This window comes from Ictalurus punctatus, chromosome 12 (genome assembly GCF_001660625.3).
Source record: "Ictalurus punctatus breed USDA103 chromosome 12, Coco_2.0, whole genome shotgun sequence".
NCBI classification, from domain to species: domain Eukaryota; kingdom Metazoa; phylum Chordata; class Actinopteri; order Siluriformes; family Ictaluridae; genus Ictalurus; species Ictalurus punctatus.
The window spans coordinates 18,266,133-18,286,530 of record NC_030427.2 but is presented as its reverse complement, the minus strand read 5'-3'; the positions used below and the strand labels follow the sequence as shown (position 1 = coordinate 18,286,530).

At 38.6% G+C, this 20,398-nt stretch overlaps 2 protein-coding genes across 4 annotated transcripts; both read left to right on the top strand.

Annotated features, from left to right (window-relative positions):
- The first annotated feature begins 306 nt into the window (after nucleotides 1–306).
- On the top strand, nucleotides 307–15,705 carry pbxip1a (pre-B-cell leukemia homeobox interacting protein 1a). 2 transcript variants are annotated; one of them, XM_017482367.3, is made up of 11 exons: nucleotides 307–550; nucleotides 3,819–3,909; nucleotides 7,289–7,373; nucleotides 7,505–7,578; nucleotides 7,905–8,742; nucleotides 8,822–9,049; nucleotides 9,178–9,201; nucleotides 9,843–9,874; nucleotides 10,016–10,078; nucleotides 10,250–10,412; nucleotides 13,450–15,705. In XM_017482367.3, exons 2-11 carry the CDS (start codon nucleotides 3,844–3,846, stop codon nucleotides 14,226–14,228), a joined length of 2,352 nt encoding a protein of 783 aa, XP_017337856.1. In that variant the 5' UTR covers nucleotides 307–550; nucleotides 3,819–3,843; the 3' UTR covers nucleotides 14,229–15,705. The 2 variants fall into 2 exon arrangements, with proteins under 2 accessions (XP_017337856.1, XP_017337857.1); XM_017482368.3 differs by lacking the exon at nucleotides 9,178–9,201 and having other exon boundaries at nucleotides 308–550.
- On the top strand, nucleotides 10,920–18,682 carry s100a11 (S100 calcium binding protein A11). Of its 2 annotated transcripts, XM_053683891.1 has the most exons (4): nucleotides 10,920–10,925; nucleotides 15,889–15,910; nucleotides 16,325–16,478; nucleotides 18,331–18,682. In XM_053683891.1, the coding sequence occupies exons 3-4, from the start codon at nucleotides 16,350–16,352 to the stop codon at nucleotides 18,463–18,465; spliced, it is 264 nt and encodes an 87-aa protein (XP_053539866.1). In that variant the 5' UTR covers nucleotides 10,920–10,925; nucleotides 15,889–15,910; nucleotides 16,325–16,349; the 3' UTR covers nucleotides 18,466–18,682. The 2 variants fall into 2 exon arrangements, with proteins under 2 accessions (XP_053539866.1, NP_001188085.1); NM_001201156.1 differs by lacking the exon at nucleotides 10,920–10,925 and having other exon boundaries at nucleotides 15,876–15,910.
- Nucleotides 18,683–20,398: the final 1,716 nt, after the last annotated feature.

Genomic DNA, 20,398 nt, shown 5'->3' with positions numbered 1-20,398 from the left:
CCATTTGGTTGCACTGATATTTTTTATATTCTCATTCCACATCCTATATCAATATCCTATATTAACAATATCCTACTGTTTTCTTCTTATCCACCAAAGGAATAAACTCTAATATGTTCCTTGACCCAATGATGCAATACCAGGCTAATGTTAATAGGATGGGACTGTCCACTTGGGAAACCCCAACAAATATAGCCCTATGCAGACGTGTCAGTCCATGGCTGGAGAACACGTCCCAGCCATTCCCTGTGTATATATAGGACACACATACATGTTGTGATGTCACTTAGGTTTGTCTCTAGTGTGCCATAAGACAGGAAGAGTTCATAGTCACTCTCACCTGTAACTGTCAATCACACTGAGCACCAGCCTGCGTGAAGGATCTGATTGGCTGGTTCCTTCCGACGTCACTGGACACCATACAGCAGTAGGCGGGACGCAACTTGGAATTCCCGAAGTTCCCAACTTTGGACGCACGAACGCAGCAAAAAAAACATTTAAAAAAAGACGGAGGAGAGAAGGATTTTATAAACTGCAGTTTATAATCACGGTATGAACATTTAAGGGCTGGTCTGAGCTCCAGTTAACAGCCGGAGCCGTCCATAAGCCTTCATTTTGTGTGTCGTGTCTGTGTAGTGTGAACCACTGGGATAATACTACTGCAGATAATACATTCCTTCATCTTGTTGTTTTTAGGTGGCAGATATAAAACCATTTTCGTAGATAGCGTGTAATAACGTTATTTATTTAGGCTATGTTACATCATGACCACACATTGCCAGTGACAATGTTTTATGAATTCGCTGCATGTTTAGCTCACTCTGTGCTTTGGGTGTATTAAAGTGTCTGGTTGTGAAGAAGCTCAGGGAATATTTAGTAAGATATTGTTTGGCTGATTAGTAAACACGGCCCGGGGTTCAATGATAAGTGAGAGGCAGCTGGTCTTAGGGCGCTTACATTAAAAAAATAAAAGAATAAAATAAATAAACAGTGGGTCGTGCAGCGTATTCAGTTCTTTACAGTGTGGTTTCTTAAGTCCCCCCCTGTTGTTGTTGTTTATTTGGACCGTTTCTGAAATCTGTCCTTTGCGTTTTACAACTGAAACGCCGCCTTAACGTTTCTGTTTAATAACATTGCTGTTATAATAATCTGCGCGTCCGTCTACCCGTGTCACTGTATCCCAGAATGCTAAACGCTCGCGACGTTATGCGTGCACGCGGTAGGTAACGTCACTGTTGTCGTCAGGGCAATGATATTGCTGCATTCGACTTAAGTGGGAAGTGGGAACGTCTTTTTCAAGGTAAGAAGTGCTAGGAGGTGCGCCCGAAATCGCGTACTACCAGAGCCGTAGTATGTCCGAAATACCCGGATGGCGTACTGCTTCCGGTGGGATTTTGCAGAGTGAAACTGATTGCACGACTCACTGTTTATTATTTTTTTAAATTCTTTTTTTTGAGCGCCCTAAGACCAGCTGGCTCTCACTTACCATTGAACCCCGGGCCGTGTTTACTATTCAGCCAAACAATATCTTCTAAATGTTCCCTGAGCTTCTTCACAACCAGACACTTTAATACACCCAAAGCACAGAGTGCGCTAAACATGCAGCTGCAACATGCAGCGAATTCATAAAACATTCATGTCACTGGCAACGTGTGGTCATGTAACATAAATATATAACGTTATTACATGCTATCTATGAAAATGGCTTGATATCTGCCACCTAAAAACACCAAAAATCCCATAATGCAATGGGAGTGGTGTGGATGAGCTCAGAAAAATAAATCGTGGAAGACATCATACTTAAATTGCTCCCATTTCATGATGGCTGAGACACCTGCCAGGGACTTAATGTTCTCTGTGATTTTTGCAATTTCCTGACAATATGAATCAGATAAAAGAAAAGAGCAAGTTAACTTCCAGTAGCCGGGGTTTAATTGTTTTTTTTTTTTTTTTTGCCTTGTTCTAACATCAGACAAACTAATGTCAATGGTCTGTTAAGGATGAGGCTGAATTTTCTGCAGAAGTCAAATAAGGTATTAAACAGTCTGATATCAGTCACAGATCTATTCATGAACATGAGACAAACCAGGTGTACATGGAAGCACCTATGCACATCGAACAAGTTCAAACTCTGTCAAAGTTTTCTTATAAGGGGGTTAGCACCATCAGAAACCCTTCTTGGCGGATATCCATCAGCAACCGAATCAGGCGACTCATTAGACTCAACACCAAGGAAAATAAAGGCAGAAGGATATTTGATTTTTAGATGAATTGCTTTAGAAATTATATAATCAAATAGAGCTACATTTAACGAAGCTCTATGCAACCCAAATATGTTAACCATTATAAAAATACTACTATCTATATGGGTCACTAAAATGATCCATCTCCCTGTCCCTGAAAAAATGTCTCAGTGAACTTTCCTTGAAACCCACTATTAAGTAACACAGCGGGCCCTCCTTATGCACTGGACCCATGACAGAACAAAACAGTGCTCCCACACTCACTGGTTACGCCAGAGCTTTTCATCCTCAACACATGAATGCGTTTCTTTCAGAAAGTATATGTCCCTTTTCTTGGAATTACAAAATAAAAATAAAGCTTTTCGTTTGTTAAGATCACATAGTCCCTGACCATTCAATAAAAAACAAGGACAATTGAACGAGAACATGAGATTAGAACTTTACATACTACAAAACGTCTAATTCCAATACACAAACTTAAAACGTAACCCTTTTTAAAGGATATGCAAAACTTTGGGTTCAAACGTCCCACCCAAGTTTAATGAAGCATATCGATATACCCTATCATGGACCCGTACAAGGAAAATAATACAATCGAAATGGTAGAAATTATATATTATATGAAGTATTTGTTAAGAAGAAGAAAAAACGAACGTCAGCAGCAGCATGTTTATTAAGATTGTAATGCCATGCTAAATGTCGTGAACGGAAATTTTTTTCCCATTAATAAACGCAACAGATCCCATTTAATCCTGCATTAAAACGGATTCCCTTTTGTTTCAAAAGTTCAGATCATTTGGCTGCTGCCCATATTGCATTACGACATGTGCGGGATAGAAATTACATAATGATGCATCGAGGATTTGGACCGAGCCGATGTGCGATGTCAACCATGTCCTGGAGCTTCTGTGCGGTGCACGGAGAGATTTCTGAATAACTCAGTGACGAACGCGTCGGCTCTTTTTAAGTATTAAACTTTGGTTGAACAGGACTTGTTTAACAATGCCTGAATAAATTGTTAACTTTTTGAAGGTTTAAACAAGAAAACAGTTGTCATAGCATTTGAAACATTTTTTTTGTGATCTCCATCTTGCCTTAGCTGGCCAAGCTAACGGCAATGAATTTATCTCAGCCCGTTAACACTGCCCACATTAAATGACTAATTCAGTTAACTTTCCTGATTTGCATTTTCCGTTAGTGCAGGTGCTTTGATCTGGTGGTCCATTTAAGATATATGTATTTTTATGATGACATCGAAGGTCACATGACACTGCCAACATAGCGGTTGTAGTATGTCTGGGATTGTAGTCATACTGCACACACATACTGATTAGTATGTAGCAAATGGAGTACGTACTATTGCAGTACACGATTTGGGACGCAGCATCCGTGTTTACATGCTTTCAGCAGCCATGTTGATTTGACGTCACTTGCTGAACTTGGAGTTGAGGAGACCCGCTTTCTTTGTTTTTTATTAGTCTGAGCTCAGAAATTACGAGTTACATCTTTTAGTTGGATGCAGCCTTTACACTTGGTGAGAGCTGGGAAAAAGATTTTAATGAAGGTATTTTGCAGTTGCTGAGTCAGCCACACGGAGGTGATGTCGGATAACAGCACCGGCAGCAGCGGGTCATCCAGTAACAGCTGGACACTCCTCTCTCCTGAGGTAAACAATTAGACACAACACACACAAGTCTTTTATTTATTTATTTTTTGCACATAACGATACTTCATAAAAGAATATGTGACAAATTTGTTTATGAATTTGCTTCTCCTTATGATACAGCAGTTTTAGAGCTCCAATGCCGTGTGGACTCCATGAACAGAGTTACACTGCTCTGTCGAACACTGATTTTAGTGTTAGGCATGTTATAACTAATATGTGAGTGCCTAACTGCAGTTGCTTAGTTTGATCCTGAATATTTGAGCTTATCCCTATTAAATCTTAGCTCATATAATCAAATCATACAGTATCACATTTTAATCATTATTCTTGGTCAGAAGCTTTTTATATTTTTATGTTGATAAATGGTTGGTCTTTATAGGGTATGTGCACTATTACACTACTGTTATGCTCATATTAAAAGAGTACAACAAAAAAAGACAAAGTGATAATTGCAGTATCACAGGCCTACATATAATGCCATGCCAAATCTTTTTATCAGTTATCTGAATCAGTTGGTATTCAGATAAAATGAGCACACTGTGCAACTCAGACAAGGATATAGGTGTTTGGTACTCCAGGACTGGATCTATAAAACAATATACAAGCATTTTTTGTAAATCTGGTATAAGATTTTTGTTCTAAGTGAAATAAGTAAAATAATTAAGTCAGAAAAGAACAATATGATTTCTTTCACTGTAAACACAGTAATTATACAATTAGTAATTCAGTGTTAAAGACAATTTTTCACAGCCTTCTTTGCTCATATTTACCAAGGGTGCCAATATTAGTGGATGGCATTGTATGTAGGTAGACCTACTAAATCGCTGCTGTGCCAAGTAGTTCTAATACACGTTACTCTGCCATCTGTTGGCCATTTATGATAGGGTATCAGGTGGCAAAGGCTCAGAAATGTATAGAAGTCAGAAGTTTAAGCATGATACAGCGTTATTTTTTTTTTACTAGTGGAATTTAAAGCAAAGTTGTGAAGTTAGTTTAGCTAGCTAGCTAATGTTAGTTGGCTCGTTTGTCTGTTTGGTGGGCTTTGTTATCCCAAGCACAGTAATGTCTTGTCTTCTTTGGTGAGCTATGGATTGTGTGTGGTCATCAAATGGACTGCAACCAGTGAAACCATATCAAAATTGGCTTTTTTTTTGTTTGTAAGTTTTGTTTTCATTTTGATCATTAAAATGTATTGTTATCCTATATGTAAGAAAGGCAGTATAGAAAATATTTTATTAGTATTAGTATTTAGTTTTATTATTGTTAGGAAAGCTAACTAGCTAGCTATTAAAATATGGGAATATATTCTAAACTACGATGCTATATATTACAAGAATAATTTTGAAAATCATTCTCTTCAATTGTAATAAATTGCAGCGAATAAATGAAATATTGTGATATTTAATTTGGGTGTAATCTTGGCCAAATGGCTTTGATATTTGCAAGATGAGCAAATAGTTTTTTGCACTCTCTTTGTCCTATTATATATTGTATATAAGTTGTTTGCAGCTGGATCACATATCTTGTAGCTTTAGACTTGTACAGTATGATTTCATGTATGACCATATACACTCACTGTCCACTTTATTAGGAACAGCTGTACACCTGCATATTCATGCAGTTATCTAATCAGCCAATCATGTGGCAGCAGCACAATGTATAAAATCATGCAGATACAGGTCAAGAGCTTCAGTTCACATCAAACATAAAAATGAAGAAAAAGTGTGATCTCTAACTTTAACACTGTGGCATGGTTGTTGGTATCAAATGGGCTGGTTTGAGAATTTCGGAAACTGCTGATCTCCTGAAAATTTTACACACAACAGTCTCTAGAGTTTAAACAGAATGGTGCAAGAAGCAAAATAAAACATCCTATGTGTAGAGGGTCTGTTGGCTGAAACACCTTGTTGATGAGAGAGATCAGAGGAGAATGACCAAACTGGTCTGAGCTGACAGGGAGTCTATAGTAATTCAAATAATCACTCTTTACAACCATTGGTGAGCAGAAAATCATCTCAGAATGCACAACACATCAAACCTTGAGGAAGACCAAATCAGGCTCCACTCCTCTCAGCCGAGAACAGGAATGTGAGGCTGTCGTGGGAACAGACTCACTAACACTGGACAGTTGAAGACTGGAAAAAGACCAGGTGATTTTCTTTCAACTATCCAATTTCGGTGAGTCTATGCCAATGATAGCCTCAGATTCTTGTTGTTGGCTGACAGGAGTGGAACATGATGTTCTGTTGTTTTAACCCACCGCCAGGTTCGATGTTTTGTGCATGCTGAGATGCTTTTCTGCGTTTATAAAGAGTATTTATATGAGTTACTATATCCTTCTTGGTAGCTCGATCCAATCAGGGCATTTTCCTCTGACCTCTCTTATCAACAAGGTGTTTCCACCCACAGAACTATCACTCACTCAATGTTGTTTTTTTTTTTTTGTTATTCACACCAGTCTGTGTAAATTAGAGACTGTTGTGTGTGAAAATCCCAGGAGATCAGCAGTTTCTGAAATACTCAAACCAGTCCATCTGACACCATCAATCATACCACGACCACAGAGTCACAGATATCACACTTTTTTTTCATTCTGGTGTTTGATGTGAACATTAAATTAAGCTCTTCACCTGTATATACATGATTTTATGCATGTCCACTAATCACAGAGTTGGTGGTTCGATCCCCGGCCCAAATGCCTCCACATGCCGAAGTGTTCTTGACAAGACACCGAACCCCAAGTTGCTCCTGATGGCAGGCTATTGCCTTGGTGTGTGGTTGTGTGTGAATGAGAAACTGTAAAGCACTTTGTAGAACCGCTAAGGTTAAAAGATGATATATAAAGTGCCATGAACATACAGGTGTTCCTAATAAAGTGGATGGTAAGTGTAAATTTAGTCAAACAAACACACGTTGTTATATTTAAATCACGTTAAGGGAAAAACAATAATCCAGGTATCTAATGGCTATCCCAATAACCAGTAGATGCAGTAATTAATTCATTGTTGTAATCTCACAAGTAATTTCCACCAGCTAGTTAAGATGGCATACTGCGCTCACTATGTGTCACATGTCTCTTCCTTCCCAATTGGTAATGCTGTATGTTGAATACCTTATGATACCTTTTGTACACTTAGCTGGCTACAAGCTTCAGAATCTTGAAGGCTGCTATCTACTTTGTTCACTTGGTTTACTGCGTTGCTGGTTGTTGTTAAGAACAATCTACAACATCTTTATTTTTATGTGTAATTGTTTGTTTTTGGTGTGATGTAGGAAATGAGCCGAGAGAGCAGCTGACATGCTGTTTTCATCCTGGTTTGTGGAATGTAAATTATTCTTTACATAGTGAATACTCAGAGATCGGTTTTACTTATTTCAGGAGGCTGCCATTGACACTGCTGGACCAGTAGATGATGGAACTGAGAGTATCGGTGATGTTCCAAGCCTTTCAGAGGAACTTGCAGGTTACTTCTTTAATCCTGTGCCTGCATTTCAACTTTTATTAGACACAGTTAGATTACCTGAATAGACATCTTACAATGACCAGCGTTTGGGAGTTTATAACATCTGAACTTTACATCTCTGTTCATTACAGGAAGCTCTTTCGAGGTGAAGCCAAGTGATAGTGAAGCTACACAGGAGACCGTCTTGTCAGAAGAGGGCCACCAGGTTCAAATCTCTGTTCATATTCTGTTCATATTACCATAATCTTAAATCAAAGGAAAATTGTTGTAGGTACATGTAGAGTTGCCATATCTGATTAGTACAGAACAGCATTTGATAAAGTAAATATTTACAACAAAGCACAGAACTTACAAGTAAACCACACAGAAAATAATTGCTTAAGAACAAAAGGGTATATATCTGGTGGTACCTAGAAGCAGTGTATATTTTGGAAACTCTTTTTAAAATTGTCCTATGATATGACAAATAGTGCATTTGTAAAACAGATGGCAGACCTTTAAACACATGCATGTGAAATGTCTTATTTGCAGGTTTGCCAAGAAACATCCCCAGAATTATTTAATGAGGGAGCGGTGTCTGGTCCAAGTGTTGAGGCTGATCCTGAGATTTGCGCACCAGTTATCCATGCTACTATCACAACCTCTCCACCAGACAATGATCTGCTTGGAGCAGTTCCCTTCAGCATATCAACCGAGTCATCCCTCTTTCTTTCACATGAGCCTTTCCTTGAAACATCCTATGAAGAGCTTTTATCTGACACACAGCCTACCCTTGAATTTTCACCCAAGCAGTGTCCTGTCTGTGAAGTTGTAGCTGAAGCAACACCTGAATTTGTGGATAACATTGGCCCTGCTGCAAAACCTATAGCTGAAATTTGTCCTTCCTCAAAACCTACAGCCAAAATTGGCTCTGCCTCAGAACCTACAGCTGAAGTTGGCCTTGCCTTAGAACCTACAGCTGAAGTTGGCCCTGCCTCAGAACCTTCAGATGAAGTTGGCCCTGCCTTAGAACCTACAGCTGAAGTTGGTCCTGCCTCAAAACCTATAGCTGAAATTTGTCCTGCCTCAGAACCTACAGCTGACATAAGCCCCGCCCCTGAGCCCCCAGAGTTTTCTTTTTCTGATGTTACTGCAGATGTAAGCCTTGTCTCTGACGTTAGTCTTACTTCGGCAGTCCCTGTGTTAGATATTCACCCTGGGGTAAGCTCCTGCCCTGAAAGCTCATCTCCTAGTCTGTCTTTGGAAATTAATTTTAGCTCTACAACTGAGAGCCCTTACCCAGAATCCCCTGCTTCCTCGGTCTTGGAAGAGAAAGAGCTTGTAACTGACAGAGAGGAACACAAATCTATTAATGTTGCAACGGAGGCAGGTACAGTAATTATAGCAGTCTACCTTCTCCTTCCTCTCTATCACATTTTTATCTTCTCACTTGCTCCTGTTTTGTTCAGAATGTCTTGGCACAGATGTGCCAATTGAGCACAGAGGAGAGGACAGTGGACTGCGACAGCGACGTGTGCACTATCCTGAGGAGCTGAGACAGAGCTCAGATGAGGAAGATGGGGAGGAAACGGAGTTTAAACTACCAGAGAGGAAAGAAGAGAAACCTGGCTTGTCGATTAATTACCTGATCATAGGAGCTCTGGCACTGTTGTGTCTAGGCTCCTTTTTTTTATCTGGTGAGTTATGCAGTTATGTTGGGAATACTTCCTGAATAAGACCAATTAAGACCATGCACCTCTATTTCCAGACTTCATGATTTCAGAAATAATTTGAGGTGTTGTATTATATTGTGTTGCGTCTCCAGGTACCATATTCGACCAGGCCGGGGGTAGGTACAGCTAGATGGCAGTATAAGCTTGTGTATTGCCTACAGGTAGAGGTCTCCCTTTAGTGCTGATTCAGGACCATCTTCTTAGCTATAACATTTCCCTTGACCTCTACTGAAGGGAAACATAAAATTGGACCTAGATCAGACACGGAGGGCCACTTCTACCAAAACCAAAAGCTTACCCTGACCAAATACCATCAGGTGCTTGTCTCTCCTAACGTTTGGTTTCCTGGACTACATACAATACAGTCATGTGGTATTTCATGAACTAAGTGTAACTGTTTAGCTGATATACACTATTCTAGTAGACTATCACTGCATTGTGTGAGTGGCTTTGCTAAGAGCATGTTGAGACAACTTTTGCAATATGGTTGAATGTACTCGCATTATTTTCTAAGCTGCACTTTCAGTCAAAATTTTGTGTTAGGATAAGGATCAGTGGGTCTCTGTTCTTGAAAATTGTAACTGGAAATATTTTCATTTGAGGAAACAAAGCACTGGAACGCTGTGGCACGTTTATTCATCTCTTTTTTATGCATCTTGCTTCTATTTAATTTCTCTCTATCCTAATTCTCTCTCTCTTTTCTCTCTCTCTCTCTCTCTCTCTCTCTCTCTCTCTCTCTCTCTCTCTCTCTCTCCAGATGACTTTGATGGCTCAGAGTTAAGTGACCAGGTTGACTCCTTTCTACATACTTTATCTGTTCTACCCTCCTTTGTTTGTCACATTAGCAATTGTATTATTGTTGGCTGTTTCTGTGGAAAATGCATCTTTTGCAGTTTTCTCTAATCAGTACTCCAATCTGTTCCACCCTAGGAACTTCTTGAAAAACTTGTTGAAGAAAACAAGCAGATTTCCATACTGGAGACCCAAATACAGGTTGGAATAACAGTTCCTTGTCTTGTTGTGTTACGGTTCATTCTCATCTGTATCTGTATCTTGATTTTAAAATGTAACTTTAATGTGTAGTTTGTTTCGTTGTCCTATTGTGATACTTTTAAACACATTCATTAATTGCAGTGAATAAACTATATGCAATCAACTTCTCAGGTACAAAAGGAGGAACTGGACAGGGCGTTGAGGGCAGCTGCAGAGAAAGGAATCACTGACGAAGAACACACTAGGATGAAAGAAGAATTGTCTGCATTGCCAAGCCTGAAAGAAGAATTAGAGGCACTTAAAGCTAGGGTCTCTGAGCTGACCCAACTCACAGGTACACCATAGCTGTTCTCAAATTCATATTTTCATTTTCATTTTCATTCTTTCTAACTCGTTTGACTTATGAGTAATCGAGTTAATTTATTATGAACTTTGCACTGCACTGCTTGTTAACAAAAGTTAAAAGCAAATAGCAGTGACTGCAAACACAAAATATGAACAACTTTATAAACACTTCAACTGGAGCGGTACATTAGCGCAGCACAGGGTCCCAGTTTCGATCTTGAGCTCGAGTTACTGACTGTGCGGAGATTCTTTGTTCACATGGCTTTCATCTGGGTTATTCCAGTTTCCTTCCACCTCCCAAAAACATGCAGTTAGGTAGATTGGCTACAGTAAATGGCCCCTAGATGTGAACAAGAATGTGCATGGTGTCCTACAACAGACTGGATTGCCGTCTCACACCCAGTGTTTCTGGGATAAGCCCAAGATCCACCACAACCCTGACCAGGATAACATGCTTACAGAAGAATGAATGAATGAATACCTCAACCTCATCTTTCCCCTGTACACATTTGGCCAATGACCATTATTTCAGTTAAACAGAAAATATCTCTGTATCTGATTCAACATTTACAAAGGTTACTAGTTTTTCTACCTCCACCAGGAATAAACTCGTATAGGTCAAGGAATAAAAAGATATCATATAGAGTGGGGCATGCAAAGAAATAAATAAATGGTCAAAAACTATTTGTTCTATATAAAATACAATCAGTCAATTAATAAATAAAACTTTCTGCAATTATCACCTCGTTTGGAAGTGAATAACCCAACACTGTGTAAAGAAATAGTTGGTTTCGGATGTACTTCACAAAAACTGCTATTTTAACATGAGTGTGTAGACTTTTTATATCCACTATGCATTCACCTGAAGAAAATATAAACACAGGAGGAAGACATGTTATGCTTGTAAAGATGTTGTATATATTATGATTGTGTTCTGAAAAATTATATGACTATTTTAGTAATTGTGTGAACTTTTAGTTGAATGAACTAAATCAAGTTTTAAATGAATATAAAATTTGATACGGTGATTTTTAGAGCTAAGCCTAAAATAATGGTTTTGAATAAAATGGACTGTACATTTTTGACTGTTTGAATTAATTGACATGATGTGTTATCTTGGATGAGATCTTTATTGAGAGTGATCATTGTGTAGGAAGGACTAATAAATTGTTGCCTAAATCAAAACATTAAAACACACATATGCACAAACATTGTGAGAAATAATAAGCCTGGTTTTGTTTATACTCTCTGACAATAAATTATATTTACTGTAATGACTGACACGTAATGTCTGACTCTGATATACGTACTATAGAAAAATGTATAGAAGGCTTCCTGTTAGGAACCTGTTTGTTAGGGATAACATGAAGGAAATACAGTGCTGTCAAAAAGCTGATTTCTGATTTATTTTGTTTTTGTGTATATCTCATTCTAAATAGTTTTAGATCTTCAAACGAAATACAACATAAAACAAAGGCAACCTGAGTAAATACAATACAGTTTTTATTTTTTTATTTTTTTATTGAAGCAACAAAGGTTACCCAACACCTATCACCAATGTGAAAAACTAATTGCCCCCTTAAACTTCAAATCTGGTTGTGGCACCTTTAGCAGCAATAACTGCAACCAAACGCTGCCGATAACTGAAGATCAGACTTTCACTTATTTCTAGGACTAGGACTTAGGATCCTATGCTTTGGATCATTGTCTTGCATCATAATCCAGTTGCACTTGAATTTCTATTTACAGACTGAAGACCGGACATTCTCCTTTATGATTTTCTGGTAGAGAGCAGAATTCATGTTTCTTTCAATTACTGTAAGTTGCCCAGGCTCTGAAGTACAAAGCATCCCCACACCATCACACTTCCACCACCATGCTTAATCATAGGTATGATGTTCTTTTTGTGGATTTCGGTGATTGGTTTATGCCAGATGTAACGGGACCACTGTCGTCCAAACAGTTCCACTTTCGACTCAATCCACAGAACATTCTCCCAAAAGGTTTGAGGATCATCAAGGTGTGTTTTGGCAAAATTCAGATGAGCCTTAATGTTCTTCTGGGTTAGCAGTGTTTTTTACCTTGCCACCCTTCCATGGATGCCATTTTTGCCCAGTGTCTTTCTAATAGTGGAGTCATGAACCTTCATTGATGCAAAAGTGGCCTGTAGGTCCTTTGATGTTGTCCTTGGCTTTTTTGTGACTTCCTGTATGAGTCGTTGCTGTGCTCTTGGAGGAATTTTGGACGGTCAGCCTCTTCTGGGAAGGTTTATTACTGAGCCGAGTTTCTCAAGATGATGGGTCTCATTGTGGTCCTTTGGAGTCCCAGAGCCTGTGAAATAGCTTTGTAACCCTTCCCAGACTGATGTATTTCAATCTCCTGATCATTTCTGGAATTTCTTTGAACTTACATATGAGCAAAGAAGGCTGTGAAAAATTGTCTTTATTGTGTAACCTTTTGATCTTTTTTTTTTAATTCACAAAAATACTCATGGCTCTCAAGGCTATCAAACAATTATATCAAAAGATATCAAACAAACCAAGGGTGCCAATATTAGTGGAGGGCACTGTATAGGCCTACTGGTAGGCCTACTAAATCGCTGCTGTGCCAAGGAGTTCTAATACACGTTACTCTGCCATCTACTGGTCATTTATGATAGCATCTCAGAGGTGGCAAAGGCTCAGAAATGTAAAGAAGTCAGAAGTTTAAGAGTGATGCAGAGTTAGTTAACTGCGGGGGCAAATAAATTTTCACACAGGCCCAGTTGGAATTTGATAACTTTTTTTGCTTCAATAAATTACATTATCATTTACAAAACTCATTTTGTGCTTACTTTGTTTTATTTTAGATTTTGTTTTAATTTCTGAAACAATTTATACACAAAACAGAAGAAATCAAGAGGGGCAAATACTTTTTCAGAGCACTGTATACAGTCTTGTGTGTTTTTTTATTATCATTATTGCAGGTTTTATTGGTTTTATTGCTGTTATGACATAAGCATTAAATTTTTATATATCCCCCCCCAGGGCCTGGCAGACGGCAGGGGAAAAAAGTTGAGCTCAAGAGACAAAAGATTCTCTTGGAACAGAGTAAGACACGGTTAGAAGGCATGAAAAAACAAGACTGGCCCAAGAAATGGTTACGAGAGAGACTGGTTGAGATGCAGCAGAGGTTATCAGAACAGGTGGACTACATAGGCAAGAAGGAAGAGTGGAGGAGTAAGCAAAAAGGAGGGGAAAACAGGAAAAATGAGTGGGGTGACAATGTCCAAAAGCACAAAGAGCTCTTAAAGAAGTACAGCGACGAGTGGGAGAATAAGAAGGCTGAGCGGAAGCTGGAGAGAGAAAGGAGGAAGCAGGAGAGGTCTTGGCAGGTCAGGCCTGGCCACAAGCATAAGCATGATCATAAAATGCACCAGCACCATGAATCAAAGGACTTCTGGAAACTTCAAGAGAAGAAGCTCAAGAGAAACCAAAATCCTCCTGAACACTGCCATGATGTGTCGGGCTGCGCTGAAGCAGAGGGCCTCATTCGTGTCAAGCTCTCTGATTTTCAGGGCCTCCTGGATATCTATCTTAACAAATTGCAAGGGCTCAGTGCGAAGAATAAGGAAGCTTTCCATCATCTTGTTTCCCAGTTTTTCTATGGTGGAGTTTTCAGCCACGACAGAATGCTCTTCAGTGAGTTTGCAGAAGACGTGGCCGACATCTTGGAGGACTTGGCGGATGTTCTAATCGACGATGATGTGCTGGAGGAGGAGATGGAGGAGTTTGAGAGGGAGGTACTGTGGCAGTTTGCTGCGTAGAGAAAGCAGGAAGGAGCAGTGCTGAGGAACATAGTAAATGAGCCATATGACGTAAATAAAAGATACCACATGATGACAAACAGTGAGCAATGCTCTCACTATACAGAATTCTTTTCCCCAAGCTATATGATCTAACAGTAATATGTCTGTAGTGTGAGGAGAGTGTTTCTAGGGTCTTTTGTAAAGTTCTAACCATAATTTAGGTGGATCACCAAACCCATTACACCAACATGAGAGGTCTGAGAAATAATAGGTCTGAGTTTCCCCCCAGCTCCATGTACTAACTGCAGTATGCTTGTAGTGTTTGTAAGATGTGTTTCTGGAGTTTTTTAGTGAAGTGTCTTCTGTGTGATGGGTGTCATACACTACCTCTGTTCTTAAACACTAAGACCCTGGTTCTTGCTTACTGTGTAAAGCAGTAGTTACTTTAACAGTACATTGTTGTTTTTTGCTGTCAAGTAAAATCACATCATCTTCAGGACATAACGATTCTGTTGACCCCCATTAGTGACTATGTTAAGCTGCCCAGGGCCACAATATTAGACAGAGATGAGGGATTTTGTGTGTATGTATTTGTCCATTTACTTTGGACAACCTCTCTGTTCCTGTTAACATTCTCACTGTAGAATCACTGACTGCTCAAGTGTCAAACTGGTTTCTGTCCTGTGTACATATGACCTTGTCAGCATGACGTGTGTTTTAGAACCTTTTAAGCTTTGTTGTGATGCTTTTATATTTACTTTGCATGCAAGCACTTTTAATTGATATGGAAGGCACTAACATGCTATTATCACCATTTATGAGTTTGATTATCTGCACATCAGAGCAATTTCAAGAAATTCAATTAACCGCGTACGTTGTCAGCTTTGTGCATTGTAAGCTAGAAAGGTAATTAAATTTCTGAAGACGTTTTTTTGTTTTGCTAATATGCGTTTATAGTTTAAGTGAGATGCTGGGTGTCAAATTAAGCCTCCCAGGATCTCACTTAAACAAGGAGGTTAAAGACACCTAGATAATTATTTTTTCCATGTGATTTGAGCTTGCTTATTTATTTTTTGTTTGTCTCGTCTTCCTAGTTGAAGAAAAAGTCTGCCGTATTAAACTTACACAATCTGTTTTTCAGTCTCTCGTTTTGCACTACAGTGAATGATTTTTTTTTTTTCAAAGCCAAATTGTAATTGTAAAAACATAATTAAAATTGGACCATGTTAATACGCAATCCCATTTCAATGGTAACCTCCTTCATGTCAGAAATTAATTTATGCAATGGCTGGACTCAAGTCAGACAATAAATTATAGTTCACTATGAATGGTTTTAAATATTAATCAAATTAATAATGTATTCCATCAGGTGATTTTTTAGATACATCATTGCATCTAAAACACTTAGGACTATTATATTGTATGAAATGCTTATAGTCTACTTATGATCTGTACATGTTTATAATCGGCCTATTAAAAGAGTGTAACTATGGAAGCAGGTTGTGTGTTTTATTTTTGCAATGGAAAGATCTCTAAAGCAGATAATAGCACCTTGACCGTCTGTGGAATCTGAGTTTTGTTTGGGGAAAAATATTGTTTTCCGCTGAGCTGTGCTTTAGGGTGAAGGGAATAAAAGAGGAGGTGAAAATGAAATTAAACATTCGTTTGCTTGCTTCTGCTACCAATACAGCACTCCTCAGGTAAATAAATTCCCTTTCTTCTTAACTTCTGTCTCTCTTTTTCAACTCTTTAAGGACACACTTTGGCTATTTTCTGGTGAAATTATTTGATGAAACTGAAATTAAAATTCCTTGATATTCTTTGTTTGCTTGGAAGATTGAAAGAATTGATAATGCTGGATCTGTGTTGTTAATAACGTCTTTAGCCTTCACTGCGATTTTTACTTTGCTGACAAACCTATTCACACACTTATTCAGTTATTTTAAAAATGATCTGAAACAGCAACTGATTTAGAAACATAAACCTGTTCCTTTAATAAATTTAACACTAGTTTGTTTGTTTGTCTGGACCAGGTTATTTTTGCACTGGCTTTATGCGCTAATTGTGACAGTAATTAGTAACTCTTGTGTTTGTATTATGATTGCTTTGTCTAGTGTAAAACTCCCATTCCAGTTAGACATGGAGTCTGCCATTAATGTCCTTGTGGCCCAGTTCAAGACTTTTGCCTCTAAAGATGGCAGCTCACACACCCTGAGCAAAGAAGAATTCCAGACCCTTGTTGTGTCCCAACTACCAAACCTTGTCAAGGTCAGATCATCTATTTACTATTCTCATGCTTGGCTTATTGTTCTTGCTTATCTTTTAGTATTAATAATGCAGTGGCAATCAAAATGATTTAACCCCCAATTCAAATCAGGTTTATTGTCAAAATTCATAGACTTTCAGCTGTTTGGAATGAACAAATCAAACAAAAGCAATTGAAATAGTTCAATACAATGAATCGTATTATATATCTGTCTTGCGCTATATATATATATATATATATATATATATATATATATATATATACACACACACACACACACACACACACACACACACACACACACACACACACATATATATATATATATATATATATATATATATATATATATATATATATATATATATAATATGAAATTTATTTATAAATGCAACTTATAATGACTTATCCAGTATTAAAATTATTCAAATTATTCAACCCCTTTTTGGCAACCATCTTTAGTACTTATTAGGGAACCCTTTTGCTGTTGTGACCTGCTACAAACGAGATGTATAGCTTCTGGCAGCGTTTTGGAGGAATCTTAGCCCATTCCACATGAGCAATAGCCTCCAGTTCAGTAATATTCTTGGGTTTGCGTTGCGCAACCGCCTTCTTCAAATCCCACCAGAGATTTTCTCTGGGGTTCAAGTCAGATGACTGTGATGGCCCGGTAGAATCCAGGACTTCTTCTGCAACCAAGACCTGAGGTATGCTTGGGATCATTATCCTATTGGAAGGTCAAATGACGCCCAAGCTTCAGTTTCCTCACAGATGGCAAGACGTTTTATTCTAGGATTTCCTGATACTTCAAAGAATCCATCTTGAAAGCCACACGGTGCAGGTTTCCAGTGCCAGAGGATGCAAAGCAGCCCCAGAGCATCACCGAGCCACCACCATGCTTGACTGTGGACAGAGTGTTCTTTCTTCATTCTTCTTCCGCCAGACATACCGCTGATCTGTCATGCCGAAAAGTTCCACAGAACAGAATCCCAAAACTTCTGTGGCTTATTTATATGATTTTGAGCCGACTTTTCTTGTGTTTTGGGTCAGTAGTGGTGTACATCTTGGAGTTCTGGCATGGAAACCTGCGTTTAGTATGCGCCTTACTGTTCTCACTGAAACCTCAGTGCCTGTTGCCACCAAGTCTTGCTACAGGTCTTTTGCAGTCACTCTAGAGTTTTTCACAACCTACCTTCTCAGAAATCTGGTTGCAGCCCTTGATAGCTTCCTTTTTCTGCCTCGTCCAGGTATTTCATTTTTCTTTTTCTTTTTTTGTGCCTTTAGCCAGTTCAGGTATTTCATGTGTTCCAGCTCAAGTACACCTGATGCAAGTAATGAAGCCCTGGATTAGTTGCATCAGGTGTGCTTGAGACAACACCTGTTTTGCTAATTGTGCTGTTGTGAGGGATTCTGTTCAGGGGGTTGAATAATTGGAAATTGGAGAAATCATTATAAGTTGCATTTCAGTTGAATTCGGGGAAACCACTTTCAATTGCTTTTGTTTGATTTGTTCATTGCAAACAGCTGAAAGTCTGTAAATTTTGACAATAAACCGATTTGCAATGGGGGTTGAATAATTTTGATTGCAACTGTATATTTGACAATCTTTATTATGTAACAGACAATGCTTAATGCCCAAATAAAACAGTGTTTTTGAGTTCTGTATATTAAACAGTATCTTGGTCAGCTTAGTGGAGGATGGCAAAAAACACTGACGCTTCATCAGAGGGATATTTACATTAACTCACAGAAAGGAATGTATAGTGCCTTTATATTGCCACTGGATTGCTTTAATATAACTGTCTTACTGCATAATTTTACAAAAATGCCTCTGTTTTTTCTGATTACCTGCAGAATGCCAGTGATCCTGCTGTGATCGACAATCTCATGAGCTCCTTGGATGAGAACAATGATGGGGAACTGACATTTCAGGAATTCTGGCAGCTGATTGGCAAACTGGCAAGCACACATGGTGGTTTCAGCCAATAACTTTACAGGCAAACAATTTGAAATATCTCATTGACACACATGCAGGCAAAGGTCAAGTATAACCATGACACCTTCCCATCTAGCTCTAACACAAAAGAGTGTAAGTTAACCATTGATGAAGACAAGAGATGTGAAATAAAAAAGCTATTGTAGTCATAAGATTATCTTGGTTTTATTGACCTTATTGACCTTGTAATAAAAGATTACATACACGTGATATATTCAGTTCATTCTCTTCCTCTCTCTGTCTTATTAAATCAATAGAGGGTTACCTTACTTTATATCAAAGCTACAACTGGCAAAAACACATCTTATTGAAAAATTAATAGGCCTACAGCCAAAGCCACATTCTTTCAGCTGTGTGACTTACTGATGGAGGAATTCTTTACACACTGGTCTTTTAAAGTTAAAGCAAGTCTGCTTATCCATCATTCTATTCACTCATAACAGGTACATTTACTAAAATAAATAAATAAATAAAAAATCTTGTGCATATGTATGGTCCTATAAGGGACACAAGGGACACTTGGGACACCCTGGAGGGGAAGCCAGGGTACAATCACACACACCCAGTCACATGCTATGGACAAGTTACAGATACCAATCAGCCTACAACATATGTGTTTGGACACATATGCACAGGGAGAACAAACAAACTCCACGCATACAGGGCGGAGCCAGGAATCAAACCCCCAGGTGCAAGGCAAATGTGCTAACCACTAAGCCATCATGCCTTCTGTGTTGAAACCAGAGGAGTCATATGAAAGATGGAGTCAGATTAAAAGCAAACAAATACTTTACTTTTGCAATGCAGCAGCAATTAAATTTCTTAATCAGAAAATATCAGTTGAGGGTTATACCCTAAAAGGAATCGCAAACATGGAAAATAAGAACTTGATTCTTTACATATTACTAAAAAATTGTATTACTAACAGTAATTGTGAAATTTAATATCTGTGTAGCCTATAATAATTCAGTGGGGATCAATTGGTACTGTATTTATCTACAATTCTATGTGAATATATTTGATGCTAAAACAAATTATTAATAGTACAAAACCATTGTTTCACAACACAGCTGCCTTATTTATGAGCCTCAGTAACAGGTGAAGCTACATTCATTAGCATGGCTTATAACTGCATGTTTGCTAAAGCAAAACAAGACTACTCCCTTTTATTCCAAAACCCATTCATGTACCTTCATTGCCCAACCTGCTTCCAAATTAACTGCCGATCTGACCTAGTAAACTTATCAAGCGTTTTTGTTTTTTTTTCATGTACTATGAGCAGTTTATGTGCCCTGAGGCCTGAGCAGGAGGTTCTTTTGTTCATGGGACCTAACCTACTCAAACAAAATAAGAGGTGGGCCTAACAAAGGAATGATTGTTGTTTACACACACTGACACAGACAGGTACAGTCATAAGCATGGTGGTGCCACCCTCAGGCATGATCTCACACACACACACACACACACACACACACACACACACAGAGGAAACATCAGGGTCTGTGGAGAGAATGTAGTAAATGGGATTAAGAGGTGAATTTCTACCTAGACATGTAAAGCTACTGTAGTGAAAGTAAGCACATTTTCCCACAACTTCACAGCAGGATTATTTAAAGTTTTTGACTCATTTTCAGGCAAAGTGACTTACATCAGAGACAGCATAGCACGATGTGGTAGAGGGTTAAGGTTCAAGGACCCAACCGTGGCAGCTTGGTGATACTGGGATTTAAATTCATAACCTTCTGATCAGTAGCACAGCACCTTAAATGCTGAACCACAATTTCCTCTGCAAGCACAGCCTTCTCAGAGAAGAAACCAATGGAAAGGTTTGTCCTGATAATGTGGAAAATGGTAGAATTAATTATGGGACATGCTTCAGCATCAAAAGAATCTGTCCTGCTCCTTAATGAGAAACTGCTGAGAGAC